Source organism: Salmo salar, chromosome ssa16 (assembly GCF_905237065.1).
Source record: "Salmo salar chromosome ssa16, Ssal_v3.1, whole genome shotgun sequence".
Lineage (NCBI taxonomy): Eukaryota > Metazoa > Chordata > Actinopteri > Salmoniformes > Salmonidae > Salmo > Salmo salar.
Genome location: NC_059457.1, coordinates 96,033,238 through 96,047,225, shown reverse-complemented (window position 1 = coordinate 96,047,225; position 13,988 = coordinate 96,033,238). Strand labels below are relative to the sequence as shown.

At 44.7% G+C, this 13,988-nt stretch overlaps 1 protein-coding gene across 5 annotated transcripts in view; it reads left to right on the top strand.

Annotated features, from left to right (window-relative positions):
* Positions 1-11,084, top strand: part of LOC106575059 (FERM, ARHGEF and pleckstrin domain-containing protein 1) — a 104,815-nt gene extending 93,731 nt beyond the window's left edge. For 4 of the 5 annotated variants that reach the window (XM_045698443.1, XM_045698442.1, XM_045698440.1 and 1 more), the window contains exons 24-27: positions 528-685; positions 4,471-4,578; positions 6,540-6,691; positions 7,735-11,084. In XM_045698443.1, the coding sequence (XP_045554399.1) occupies positions 528-685; positions 4,471-4,578; positions 6,540-6,691; positions 7,735-7,768 (452 nt within the window). In that variant the 3' untranslated portion in view covers positions 7,769-11,084. Of the gene's footprint in view, positions 1-527; positions 686-4,470; positions 4,579-5,006; positions 5,088-6,539; positions 6,692-7,734 lie in introns of those variants that run through there. The other variant, XR_006759886.1, reaches the window with a different exon arrangement.
* The last annotated feature ends 2,904 nt before the right edge of the window (positions 11,085-13,988 follow it).

Below are 13,988 nucleotides of genomic sequence, written 5' to 3'. Positions count from 1 at the left end.
CACCAGTCAATCAGACCGCAGTAAGTCACACTACCCCTGGTAGAGCAGAGTAACAGACCTACTGATCTACTGTCCACCAGTCAATCAGACCGCAGTAAGTCACACTACCCCTGGTAGAGCAGAGTAACAGACCTACTGATCTACTGTCCACCAGTCAATCAGACCGCAGTAAGTCACACTACCCCTGGTAGAGCAGAGAAACAGACCTACTGATCTACTGTCCACCAGTCAATCAGACCGCAGTAAGTCACACTACCCCTGGTAGAGCAGAGTAACAGACCTACTGATCTACTGTCCACCAGTCAATCAGACCGCAGTAAGTCACACTACCCCTGGTAGAGCAGAGTAACAGACCTACTGATCTACTGTCTATTATATACCTGTCATTACCTGCCCATTGTCTCTCCACCATGAGATGTAACATTTTATTTAGGCTCCGAGAAAACCACCTTCCACTTGTCGGACTGGGGGGAAGACTATCTTCTCCTCTGTTTCTGTTGATGAATTCCTCTTGCTGCTGTTCTCAGAGTCTCCAGAGGAGGAGGAGGAGGAGGAGGAGGAAGAGTTGAGTGCGTCTCGTAGCTCATTGGAGCGTCAGGCAGCGCAGAGAGGAAACAGTATGGTTCATATCTGCTGGCACCGCAACACCTCCGTGTCCATGGTGGACTTCAGCGTGGCTGTGGAGGTACCGACCGATCTCTGTTTCCTGTACCGACCTGCCCCACAGTACTGTCTGGTTACTTCTCTGTCTCTCTCTAACCTCTCTGTCTATCTCTAACCTCTCTGTCTCTGTCTCTCTAACCTCTCTGTCTCTCTCTAACCTCTCTGTCTATCTCTAACCTCTCTGTATCTCTAACCTCTCTGTATCTCTAACCTCTCTGTCTCTCTCTAACCTCTCTGTCTCTCTCTAACCTCTCTGTCTCTCTAACCTCTCTGTCTCTCTAACCTCTCTGTCTCTCTCTAACCTCTCTGTCTCTCTCTAACCTCTCTGTCTCTCTCTAACCTCTCTGTCTCTCTAACCTCTCTGTCTCTCTAACCTCTCTGTCTCTCTAACCTCTCTGTCTCTCTCTAACCTCTCTGTCTCTCTCTAACCTCTCTGTCTCTCTCTAACCTCTCTGTCTCTCTCTAACCTCTCTGTCTCTCTCTAACCTCTCTGTCTCTCTCTAACCTCTCTGTCTCTCTAACCTCTCTGTCTCTCTCTAACCTCTCTGTCTCTCTCTAACCTCTCTGTCTCTCTCTAACCTCTCTGTCTCTCTCTAACCTCTCTGTCTCTCTCTAACCTCTCTGTCTCTCTCTAACCTCTCTGTCTCTCTCTAACCTCTGTCTCTCTCTAACCTCTCTGTCTCTGTCTCTCTCTAACCTCTCTGTCTCTCTCTAACCTCTCTGTCTCTCTCTAACCTCTCTGTCTCTCTCTAACCTCTCTGTCTCTCTCTAACCTCTCTGTCTCTCTTTAACCTCTCTGTCTCTCTAATCTCTCTGTCTCTCTAACCTCTCTGTCTCTCTCTAACCTCTCTGTCTCTCTCTAACCTCTCTGTCTCTCTCTAACCTCTCTGTCTCTCTCTAACCTCTCTGTCTCTCTCTAACCTCTCTGTCTCTCTAACGTCTGTCTCTCTCTAACCTCTCTGTCTCTCTCTAACCTCTCTGTCTCTCTAACCTCTCTGTCTCTCTAACCTCTCTGTCTCTCTCTAACCTCTCTGTCTCTCTCTAACCTCTCTGTCTCTCTCTAACCTCTCTGTCTCTGTCTCTCTCTAACCTCTCTGTCTCTCTCTAACCTCTCTGTATCTCTAACCTCTCTGTCTCTCTCTAACCTCTCTGTCTCTCTTTAACCTCTCTGTCTCTCTAACCTCTCTGTCTCTCTCTAACCTCTCTGTCTCTCTCTAACCTCTCTGTCTCTCTAACCTCTCTGTCTCTCTAACCTCTCTGTCTCTCTAACCTCTCTGTCTCTCTAACCTCTCTGTCTCTCTCTAACCTCTCTGTCTCTCTCTAACCTCTCTGTCTCTCTCTAACCTCTCTGTCTCTCTCTAACCTCTCTGTCTCTCTCTAACCTCTCTGTCTCTCTAACCTCTCTGTCTCTCTCTAACCTCTCTGTCTCTCTCTAACCTCTCTGTCTCTCTCTAACCTCTCTGTCTCTCTCTAACCTCTCTGTCTCTCTCTAACCTCTCTGTCTCTCTCTAACCTCTGTCTCTCTCTAACCTCTCTGTCTCTCTCTAACCTCTCTGTCTCTCTTTAACCTCTCTGTCTCTCTAACCTCTCTGTCTCTCTAACCTCTCTGTCTCTCTCTAACCTCTCTGTCTCTCTCTAACCTCTCTGTCTCTCTCTAACCTCTCTGTCTCTCTCTAACCTCTCTGTCTCTCTAACGTCTGTCTCTCTCTAACCTCTCTGTCTCTCTCTAACCTCTCTGTCTCTCTAACCTCTCTGTCTCTCTAACCTCTCTGTCTCTCTCTAACCTCTCTGTCTCTCTCTAACCTCTCTGTCTCTCTCTAACCTCTCTGTCTCTGTCTCTCTCTAACCTCTCTGTCTCTCTCTAACCTCTCTGTATCTCTAACCTCTCTGTCTCTCTCTAACCTCTCTGTCTCTCTTTAACCTCTCTGTCTCTCTAACCTCTCTGTCTCTCTCTAACCTCTCTGTCTCTCTAACCTCTCTGTCTCTCTCTAACCTCTCTGTCTCTCTCTAACCTCTCTGTCTCTCTAACCTCTCTGTCTCTCTAACCTCTCTGTCTCTCTCTAACCTCTCTGTCTCTCTCTAACCTCTCTGTCTCTCTCTAACCTCTCTGTCTCTCTCTAACGTCTGTCTCTCTCTAACCTCTCTGTCTCTCTCTAACCTCTCTGTCTCTCTAACCTCTCTGTCTCTCTCTAACCTCTCTGTCTCTCTCTAACCTCTCTGTCTCTGTCTCTCTCTAACCTCTCTGTCTCTCTCTAACCTCTCTGTATCTCTAACCTCTCTGTCTCTCTCTAACCTCTCTGTCTCTCTTTAACCTCTCTGTCTCTCTAACCTCTCTGTCTCTCTAACCTCTCTGTATCTCTAACCTCTCTGTCTCTCTAACCTCTCTGTCTCTCTCTAACCTCTCTGTCTCTCTCTAACCTCTCTGTCTCTCTAACCTCTCTGTATCTCTAACCTCTCTGTCTCTGTCTCTCTAACCTCTCTGTCTCTCTCTAACCTCTCTGTCTCTCTCTAACCTCTCTGTCTCTCTAAGGGTTAAAGGCTGATGGTCTAGTATCCCTGCTAGCTATAAAGGCTGATGGTCTAGTATCCCTGCTCGCTATAAAGGGCTAAAGGCTGATGGTCTAGTATCCCTGCTAGCTATAAAGGGCTAAAGGCTGATGGTCTAGTATCCCTGCTAGCTATAAAGGGCTAAAGGCTGATGGTCTAGTATCCCTGCTCGCTATAAAGGGTTAAAGGCTGATGGTCTAGTATCCCTGCTCGCTATAAAGGGTTAAAGGCTGATGGTCTAGTATCCCTGCTAGCTATAAAGGCTGATGGTCTAGTATCCCTGCTAGCTATAAAGGGCTAAAGGCTGATGGTCTAGTATCCCTGCTAGCTATAAAGGGTTAAAGGCTGATGGTCTAGTATCCCTGCTAGCTATAAAGGCTGATGGTCTAGTATCCCTGCTCGCTATAAAGGCTGATGGTCTAGTATCCCTGCTAGCTATAAAGGGCTAAAGGCTGATGGTCTAGAATCCCTGCTAGCTATAAAGGGCTAAAGGCTGATGGTCTAGTATCCCTGCTAGCTATAAAGGCTGATGGTCTAGTATCCCTGCTAGCTATAAAGGCTGATGGTCTAGTATCCCTGCTAGCTATAAAGGCTGATGGTCTAGTATCCCTGCTAGCTATAAAGGCTGATGGTCTGGTATCCCTGCTAGCTATAAAGGGTTAAAGGCTGATGGTCTAGTATCCCTGCTAGCTATAAAGGCTGATGGTCTAGTATCCCTGCTAGCTATAAAGGGTTAAAGGCTGATGGTCTAGTATCCCTGCTAGCTATAAAGGCTGATGGTCTAGTATCCCTGCTAGCTATAAAGGGCTAAAGGCTGATGGTCTAGTATCCCTGCTAGCTATAAAGGCTGATGGTCTAGTATCCCTGCTAGCTATAAAGGCTGATGGTCTAGTATCCCTGCTAGCTATAAAGGCTGATGGTCTGGTATCCCTGCTAGCTATAAAGGGCTAAAGGCTGATGGTCTAGTATCCCTGCTAGCTATAAAGGCTGATGGTCTGGTATCCCTGCTCGCTATAAAGGGCTAAAGGCTGATGGTCTAGTATCCCTGCTAGCTATAAAGGGCTAAAGGCTGATGGTTGTCTGCTGAACGCTGGGGGAATAATGTCACTATCTTGTAAATGTTCTCCTGTGTTCGATAACTTCCTGTGAAATGAAATATTCTGACACAGTAGTCATGTTGGACCTGTGTTAAGCTCTCTTCCTATTGGTTAATCCTGTGTTAATGTCTCTTCCTATTGGTCTCCTCTCTCCCCCTATCAGAACCAGTTATCAGGTAACCTGCTGAGGAAGTTTAAGAACAGTAATGGATGGCAGAAACTCTGGGTGGTCTACACCAACTTCAGCCTGTTCTTCTACAAATCACATCAGGTAAGGACCCTAACCTAACTCTAACCTAACCCTAACCTAGCTCTAACCTAGCTCTAACCTAACCCTAACCCTAACCTAACTCTAACCTAGCTCTAACCTAGCTCTAACCTAGCTCTAACCTAACTCTAACCTAACTCTAACCTAGCTCTAACCTAGCTCTAACCTAACTCTAACCTAACCTAACTCTAACCTAACCTAACTCTAACCTAACCCTAACCTAACTCTAACCTAGCTCTAACCTAACCCTAACCCTAACCTAACTCTAACCTAGCTCTAACCTAGCTCTAACCTAACTCTAACCTAACCCTAACCTAGCTCTAACCTAGCTCTAACCTAGCTCTAACCTAACCCTAACCTAACTCTAACCTAACTCTAACCTAGCTCTAACCTAGCTCTAACCTAACTCTAACCTAACCTAACTCTAACCTAACCTAACCCTAACCTAACTCTAACCCTAACTCTGGGTGGTCTACACCAACTTCAGCCTGTTCTTCTACAAATCACATCAGGTAAGGACCCTAACCTAACCCTAACCTAGCTCTAACCTAGCTCTAACCTAACCCTAACCCTAACCTAACTCTAACCTAACTCTAACCTAGCTCTAACCTAGCTCTAACTCTAACCTAACTCTAACCTAGCTCTAACCTAGCTCTAACCTAGCTCTAACCTAGCTCTAACCTAGCTCTAACCTAACTCTAACCTAGCTCTAACCTAGCTCTAACCTAGCTCTAACTCTAACCTAACTCTAACCTAACTCTAACCTAGCTCTAACCTAACTCTAACCTAACTCTAACCTAACTCTAACCTAGCTCTAACCTAGCTCTAACCTAGCTCTAACCTAACTCTAACCTAACTCTAACCTAACTCTAACCTAACTCTAACCTAGCTCTAACCTAGCTCTAACCTAGCTCTAACCTAACTCTAACCTAACTCTAACCTAGCTCTAACCTAACTCTAACCTAGCTCTAACCTAGCTCTAACCTAGCTCTAACCTAGCTCTAACCTAACTCTAACCTAACTCTAACCTAACTCTAACCTAACTCTAACCTAACTCTAACCTAGCTCTAACCTAGCTCTAACCTAACTCTAACCTAACTCTAACCTAGCTCTACCCATAAATCTAACTAGTGTTTATTAACCTAACTAGTGTTTATTATGGGATGTAGTAGTCTACAGGTCCTCTATAGGATGACTACCAGTGTATTATATAGTATATATTATGGGATGTAGTAGTCTACAGGTCCTCTATAGGATATATTATGGGATGTAGTAGTCTACAGGTCCTCTATAGGATATATTATGGGATGTAGTAGTCTACAGGTCCTCTATAGGATATATTATGGGATGTAGTAGTCTACAGGTCCCTCTGGGTAGTGTATTATATAGTATATATTATGGGATGCAGTAGTCTACAGGTCCTCTATAGGATATATTATGGGATGTAGTAGTCTACAGGTCCTCTATAGGATGACTACTGTATTATATAGTATAGATTATGGGATGCAGTAGTCTACAGGTCCTCTATAGGATATATTATGGGATGTAGTAGTCTACAGGTCCTCTATAGGATATATTATGGGATGTAGTAGTCTACAGGTCCTCTATAGGATGACTACTGTATTATATAGTATAGATTATGGGATGCAGTAGTCTACAGGTCCTCTATAGGATATATTATGGGATGTAGTAGTCTACAGGTCCTCTATAGGATGACTACTGTATTATATAGTATATATTATGGGATGCAGTAGTCTACAGGTCCTCTATAGGATGACTACTGTATTATATAGTATATATTATGGGATGTAGTAGTCTACAGGTCCTCTATAGGATGACTACTGTATTATATAGGATATATTATGGGATGCAGTAGTCTACAGGTCCTCTATAGGATGACTACTGTATTATATAGTATATATTATGGGATGCGATAGTCTACAGGTCCTCTCTGTTCCCTATAGGACGACCACCCTCTGGCCAGCCTCCCGTTGCTAGGCTACTCGTTGACGGTTCCCGCGGAGACAGAGAACATCCAGAAGGACTACGTTTTCAAGCTCCACTTCAAGTCTCACGTTTACTACTTCAGATCAGAGAGCCAGTACACCTTCCAGAGGTACCTGTCTGTCTGTCTGTCTGTCTGTCTGTCTGTCTGTCTGTCTGTCTGTCTGTCTGTCTGTCTGTCTGTCTGTCTGTCTGTCTGTCTCTAACCTGTCTGTCTGTCTGTCTCTAACCTGTCTGTCTGTCTGTCTGTCTCTAACCTGTCTGTCTGTCTGTCTGTCTCTAACCTGTCTGTCTGTCTCTAACCTGTCTGTCTGTCTGTCTCTAACCTGTCTGTCTGTCTGTCTGTCTGTCTGTCTGTCTGTCTGTCTGTCTATCTCTAACCTGTCTGTCTGTCTGTCTCTAACCTGTCTGTCTGTCTGTCTGTCTGTCTCTAACCTGTCTGTCTGTCTGTCTGTCTCTAACCTGTCTGTCTGTCTCTAACCTGTCTGTCTGTCTCTAACCTGTCTGTCTGTCTGTCTCTAACCTGTCTGTCTGTCTCTAACCTGTCTGTCTGTCTGTCTCTAACCCCGTCTGTCTGTCTGTCTGTCTGTCTGTCTGTCTGTCTGTCTATCTCTAACCTGTCTGTCTGTCTGTCTGTCTCTAACCTGTCTGTCTGTCTGTCTGTCTCTAACCTGTCTGTCTCTAACCTGTCTGTCTCTAACCTGTCTGTCTGTCTCTAACCTGTCTGTCTGTCCCTAACCTGTCTGTCTGTCTCTAACCCGTCTGTCTGTCTCTAACCTGTCTGTCTGTCTCTAACCTGTCTGTCTGTCTCTAACCTGTCTGTCTGTCTCTAACCTGTCTGTCTGTCTCCAGGTGGATGGAGGTGGTCCGTAGAGCTACCTGTCTGTCTCTAACCTGTCTGTCTGTCTCTAACCCGTCTGTCTGTCTCTAACCTGTCTGTCTCCAGGTGGGTGGAGGTGGTCCGTAGTGCTACCTGTCTGTCTCTAACCTGTCTGTCTGTCTGTCTGTCTGTCTGTCTCTAACCTGTCTGTCTGTCTCTAACCTGTCTGTCTGTCTGTCTCCAGGTGGATGGAGGTGGTCCGTAGTGCTACCTGTCTGTCTCTAACCTGTCTGTCTGTATGTCTCTAACCTGTCTGTCTGTCTGTCTGTCTCCAGGTGGATGGAGGTGATCCGTAGTGCTACCTGTTAAGCTGGTCGACCCCTTCCTGACCCAGAGGAAGGATCCTTCCTGACCCAGAGGAAGGATCCTTCCTGACCCAGAGGAAGGATCCTTCCTGACCCAGAGGAAGGATCCTTCCTGACCCAGAGGAAGGATCCTTCCTGACCCAGAGGAAGGATCCTTCCGGACCCAGAGGAAGGATCCTTCCTGACCCAGAGAGGACTAGGAGGACACTGACCCAACCCTCTTCTTCACCTCTGGAGTCCCGGCTCACTTTACTTTACTAACCGCCTGTCTGTATTGTCACGACGTGGCCCATTTGGGTATATATATATATATATATATATATATATATTAAACAATATTTAAATATTTTTTTTGAGAACGTGGGAATAGTCCGTGGGTACCTAAAGAACAATCATATTCGGTGACCTTGTGAAAGACAGGAAGACCCACAGGACTGTATCTCTGTTTGTGTACACTTCTCAGATATACATCTAGATGTTGGTTTAAAATCAATGAGCAAATATGAAACTATTTGTGAAAAAATGTGATGTTGGCCTTCTGAATGAGACTATTGATTTTCATGTAAAGTTTAACTAGTCAGTGGCCACGCCCCCCCATGAGGCTAGGCGTTACGTAATCGCCCCCTTCCTCCACAGAGTATAAAACCACTTCCTACAAAATGTACATTAAGTCAGAGAACGCCGGGACGGAGTCGCCACGTTGAAATGGCTACGACTCTATAGGCCCTTAGATCAGAAAACAGGAAGTGGTAGCTACATGTGAAATGGTTAAGGACTACAACTCTACAGGCCCTTAGATCAGGAAACAGGAAGTGGTAGCTACATGTGAAATGGTTAAGGACTACAACTCTACAGGCCCTTAGATCAGAAAACAGGAAGTGGTAGCTACATGTGAAATGGTTAAGGACTACAACTCTACAGGCCCTTAGATCAGGAAACAGGAAGTGGTAGCTACATGTGAAATGGTTAAGGACTACAACTCTACAGGCCCTTAGATCAGAAAACAGGAAGTGGTAGCTACATGTGAAATGGTTAAGGACTACAACTCTACAGGCCCTTAGATCAGGAAACAGGAAGTGGTAGCTACATGTGAAATGGTTAAGAACTACAACTCTACAGGCCCTTAGATCAGGAAACAGGAAGTGGTAGCTACATGTGAAATGGTTAAGAACTACAACTCTACAGGCCCTTAGATCAGAAAACAGGAAGTGGTAGCTACATGTGAAATGGTTAAGGACTACAACTCTACAGGCCCTTAGATCAGAAAACAGGAAGTGGTAGCTACATGTGAAATGGTTAAGAACTACAACTCTACAGGCCCTTAGATCAGAAAACAGGAAGTGGTAGCTACATGTGAAATGGTTAAGAACTACAACTCTACAGGCCCTTAGATGTGAAATGGTTAAGAACTACAACTCTACAGGCCCTTAGATCAGAAAACAGGAAGTGGTAGCTACATGTGAAATGGTTAAGAACTACAACTCTACAGGCCCTTAGATCAGGAAACAGGAAGTGGTAGCTACATGTGAAATGGTTAAGAACTACAACTCTACAGGCCCTTAGATCAGAAAACAGGAAGTGGTAGCTACATGTGAAATGGTTAAGGACTACAACTCTACAGGCCCTTAGATCAGAAAACAGGAAGTGGTAGCTACATGTGAAATGGTTAAGAACTACAACTCTACAGGCCCTTAGATGTGAAATGGTTAAGAACTACGACTCTATAGGCCCTTAGATCAGAAAACAGGAAGTGGTAGCTACATGTGAAATGGTTAAGAACTACAACTCTACAGGCCCTTAGATCAGGAAACAGGAAGTGGTAGCTACATGTGAAATGGTTAAGAACTACAACTCTACAGGCCCTTAGATCAGAAAACAGGAAGTGGTAGCTACATGTGAAATGGTTAAGGACTACAACTCTACAGGCCCTTAGATCAGAAAACAGGAAGTGGTAGCTACATGTGAAATGGTTAAGAACTACAACTCTACAGGCCCTTAGATCAGAAAACAGGAAGTGGTAGCTACATGTGAAATGGTTAAGAACTACAACTCTACAGGCCCTTAGATGTGAAATGGTTAAGAACTACAACTCTACAGGCCCTTAGATCAGAAAACAGGAAGTGGTAGCTACATGTGAAATGTTTAAGGACTACAACTCTATAGGCCCTTAGATCAGAAAACAGGAAGTGGTAGCTACATGTGAAATGGTTAAGGACTACAACTCTACAGGCCCTTAGATCAGGAAACAGGAAGTGGTAGCTACATGTGAAATGGTTAAGAACTACGACTCTACAGGCCCTTAGATGTGAAATGGTTAAGAACTACAACTCTACAGGCCGTTAGATCAGAAAACAGGAAGTGGTAGCTACATGTGAAATGGTTAAGAACTACAACTCTACAGGCCCTTAGATCAGAAAACAGGAAGTGGTAGCTACATGTGAAATGGTTAAGGACTACAACTCTACAGGCCCTTAGATCAGGAAACAGGAAGTGGTAGCTACATGTGAAATGGTTAAGAACTACAACTCTACAGGCCCTAAGATCAGAAAACAGGAAGTGGTAGCTACATGTGAAATGGTTAAGAACTACGACTCTATAGGCCCTTAGATCAGAAAACAGGAAGTGGTAGCTACATGTGAAATGGTTAAGAACTACGACTCTACAGGCCCTTAGATCAGAAAACAGGAAATGGTTAAGAACTACAACTCTACAGGCCCTTAGATCAGAAAACAGGAAATGGTTAAGAACTACAACTCTACAGGCCCTTAGATCAGAAAACAGGAAGTGGTAGCGACATGTGAAATGGTTAAGAACTACGACTCTACAGGCCGAGGAGACCATACAGCGTGGAGTGTTGGATTCAACTCTAAACCGTTGCCAGAGAAGGGAACAAATGTTCGACCGGACCTTTTTTCAGTCTGCAGCTGGAATTATTCGTAACCTTGGACGAAGAATACAGACGACCTCCGAAAAAACATCCATTCTATGCGACAACATGGGTTCGCCTGACATCACTTCTCTGTCGTCTCTCTCCGGCTGATGGTCCGGCCTGACCACAGAGGGAGACAACAAGACATACACTCGGGGAAATATGTAAATTACAATTTATTTTTATCGAATGAGCTGTTGTTCATATTCAAAGTATTAGCAATTTTCTTTGAGTGTAGTTATCAGCTATGAGTGGTACCCCACCCCCTTTCCTTCGTCTACCAGGCCGTCAAAATCGGTTTCATGCTTAGTACCCAATGTATAACTAAATTGTGTGTGTGTTGATGTAATTCTTGTGATTAAGTTAGTTAGTAAATAAATAATTAAGCCAATTTGTATATTGCTGATTCATGATTCTATGCAGATCAGTAATGAGACTGATGAGGTTAAAATTCATTAACTTGTTTTTAAATCTTTTTTTAATGAATTTTTATCTTATTAACACTTTGTTCCAGCTTGCTATTTCTGTAGGTAGCTATCAAGTAAACACAAATATCAAAGTTTTCAAGTTTTGATAAGATATGAAAATAGTTATATTCGGGAAATGTAAAACTCCATAAACAACTTGTTCCCGTGGAAACAACATTTTCCCGTGGTGCCCCGACTTCCTAGTTAAAGTTAAATGATTAGTTTAGTCGCGTAATTAAATTACACCCAGAGAATTGATTTGATCATATACAGTCTTCACATTTAATGATAGTCAACGACACGACAGAATCTAGAGACAATCTTTACAACGACAGCAGAGCCGTCATCTATGTGTCGTCTCCATGTCAGTCTATTCTATAACGCAGCAGAGCCATCATCTACGACCAATTTTCAATGCCCTGGCTGAGGGAAGGAGGTTCTCACCCAAGATTTGACGGTACATGGCCCCGTCCATCGTCCATTTGATGCGGTGAAGTTGTCCTGTCCCTTAGCAGAAAAACACCCCCAAAGCATAATGTTTCCACCTCCATGTTTGACGGTGGGGATGGTGTTCTTGGGGACATAGGCAGCATTCCTCCTCCTCCAAACACAGCGAGTTGAGTTGATGCCAAAGAGCTCCATTTTCGTCTCATCTGACCACAACACTTTCACCCAGTTGTCCTCTGAATCATTCAGATGTTCATTGGCAAACTTCAGACGGGCATGTCTATGTGCTTTCTTGAGCAGGGGGACCTTGCGGGCGCTGCAGGATTTCACTCCTTCACGGCGTAGTGTGTTACCAATTGTTTTCTTGGTGACTATGGTCCCAGCTGCCTTGAGATCATTGACAAGATCCTCCCGTGTAGTTCTGGGCTGATTCCTCACCGTTCTCATGATCATTGCAACCCCACGATGTGAGATTTTGCATGGAGCCCCAGGCCGAGGGAGATTGACAGTTCTTTTGTGTTTCTTCCATTTGTGAATAATTGCACCAACTGTTGTCACCTTCTCACCAAGCTGCTTGGCGATGGTCTTGTAGCCCATTCCAGCCTTGTGTAGGTCTACAATCTTGTCCCTGACATCCTTGGAGAGCTCTTTGGTCTTGGCCATGGTGGAGAGTTTGGAATCTGATTGATTGATTGCTTCTGTGGACAGGTGTCTTTTATACAGGTAACAAGCTGCGGTTAGGAGCACTCCCTTAAAGAGTGTCATCTCTCAATCTTTCTGATTGAGAGGGGATCAAATACTTATTTCCCTCATTAAAATGCAAATCAATTTATAACATTTTTGAACATGATTTTTTTGTTGTTATTCTGTCTCTCACTGTTCAAATAAACCTACCATTAAAATGATAGACTGATCATTTCTTTGTCAGTGGGCAAACGTACAAAATCAGCAGGGGATCAAATACTTTTCCCCTTCACTGTATATCCAGGGGGTACCGGTACAGAGTCAATGTGGAGGCTATATACAGGGGGTACCGGTACAGAGTCAATGTGGAGGCTATATACAGGGGGTACCGGTACAGAGTCAATGTGGAGGCTATATACAGGGGGTACCGGTACAGAGTCAATGTGGAGGCTATATACAGGGGGTACCGGTACAGAGTCAATGTGGAGGCTATATACAGGGGGTACCGGTACAGAGTCAATGTGGAGGCTATATACAGGGTATTACGGTACAGAGTCAATGTGGAGGCTATATACAGGGGGTACCGGTACAGAGTCAATGTGGAGGCTATATACAGGGGGTACCGGTACAGAGTCAATGTGGAGGCTATATACAGGGGGGGTACCGGTACAGAGTCAATGTGGAGGCTATATACAGGGGGTACCGGTACAGAGTCAATGTGGAGGCTATATACAGGGGGTACCGGTACAGAGTCAATGTGGAGGCTATATACAGGGGGTACCGGTACAGAGTCAATGTGGAGGCTATATATAGGGGGTACCGGTACAGAGTCAATGTGGAGGCTATATACAGGGTGTTACGGTACAGAGTCAATGTGGAGGCTATATACAGGGTGTTACGGTACAGAGTCAATGTGGAGGCTATATACAGGGGGTACCGGTACAGAGTCAATGTGGAGGCTATATACAGGGGGGTACTGGTACAGAGTCAATGTGGAGGCTATATACAGGGGGTACCGGTACAGAGTCAATGTGGAGGTTATATACAGGGGGTACCGGTACAGAGTCAATGTGGAGGCTATATACAGGGGGTACCGGTACAGAGTCAATGTGGAGGCTATATACAGGGGGTACCAGTACAGAGTCAATGTGGAGGCTATATACAGGGGGTACAGGTACAGAGTCAATGTGGAGGCTATATACAGGGGGTACCAGTACAGAGTCAATGTGGAGGCTATATACAGGGGGTACCGGTACAGAGTCAATGTGGAGGCTATATACAGGGGGGTACCGGTACAGAGTCAATGTGGAGGCTATATACAGGGGGTACAGGTACAGAGTCAATGTGGAGGCTATATACAGGGGGTACCGGTACAGAGTCAATGTGGAGGCTATATACAGGGTGTTACGGTACAGAGTCAATGTGGAGGCTATATACAGGGGGTACCGGTACAGAGTCAATGTGCAGGGGCACCGGTTAGTTGTGGTAATTTGTACATGTAGGTGGGAGTGAAGGCTATTATTATTTAATTATTTGTAATTTGTTTAGTTCTTATTCTTATTATTTTTACTGTAAGGTCTACTACACCTGTTGTATTCAGCATTTCACTGTGAGGTCTACTACACCTGTTGTATTCAGCATTTCACTGTGAGGTCTACTACACCTGTTGTATTCAGCATTTCACTGTGAGGTCTACT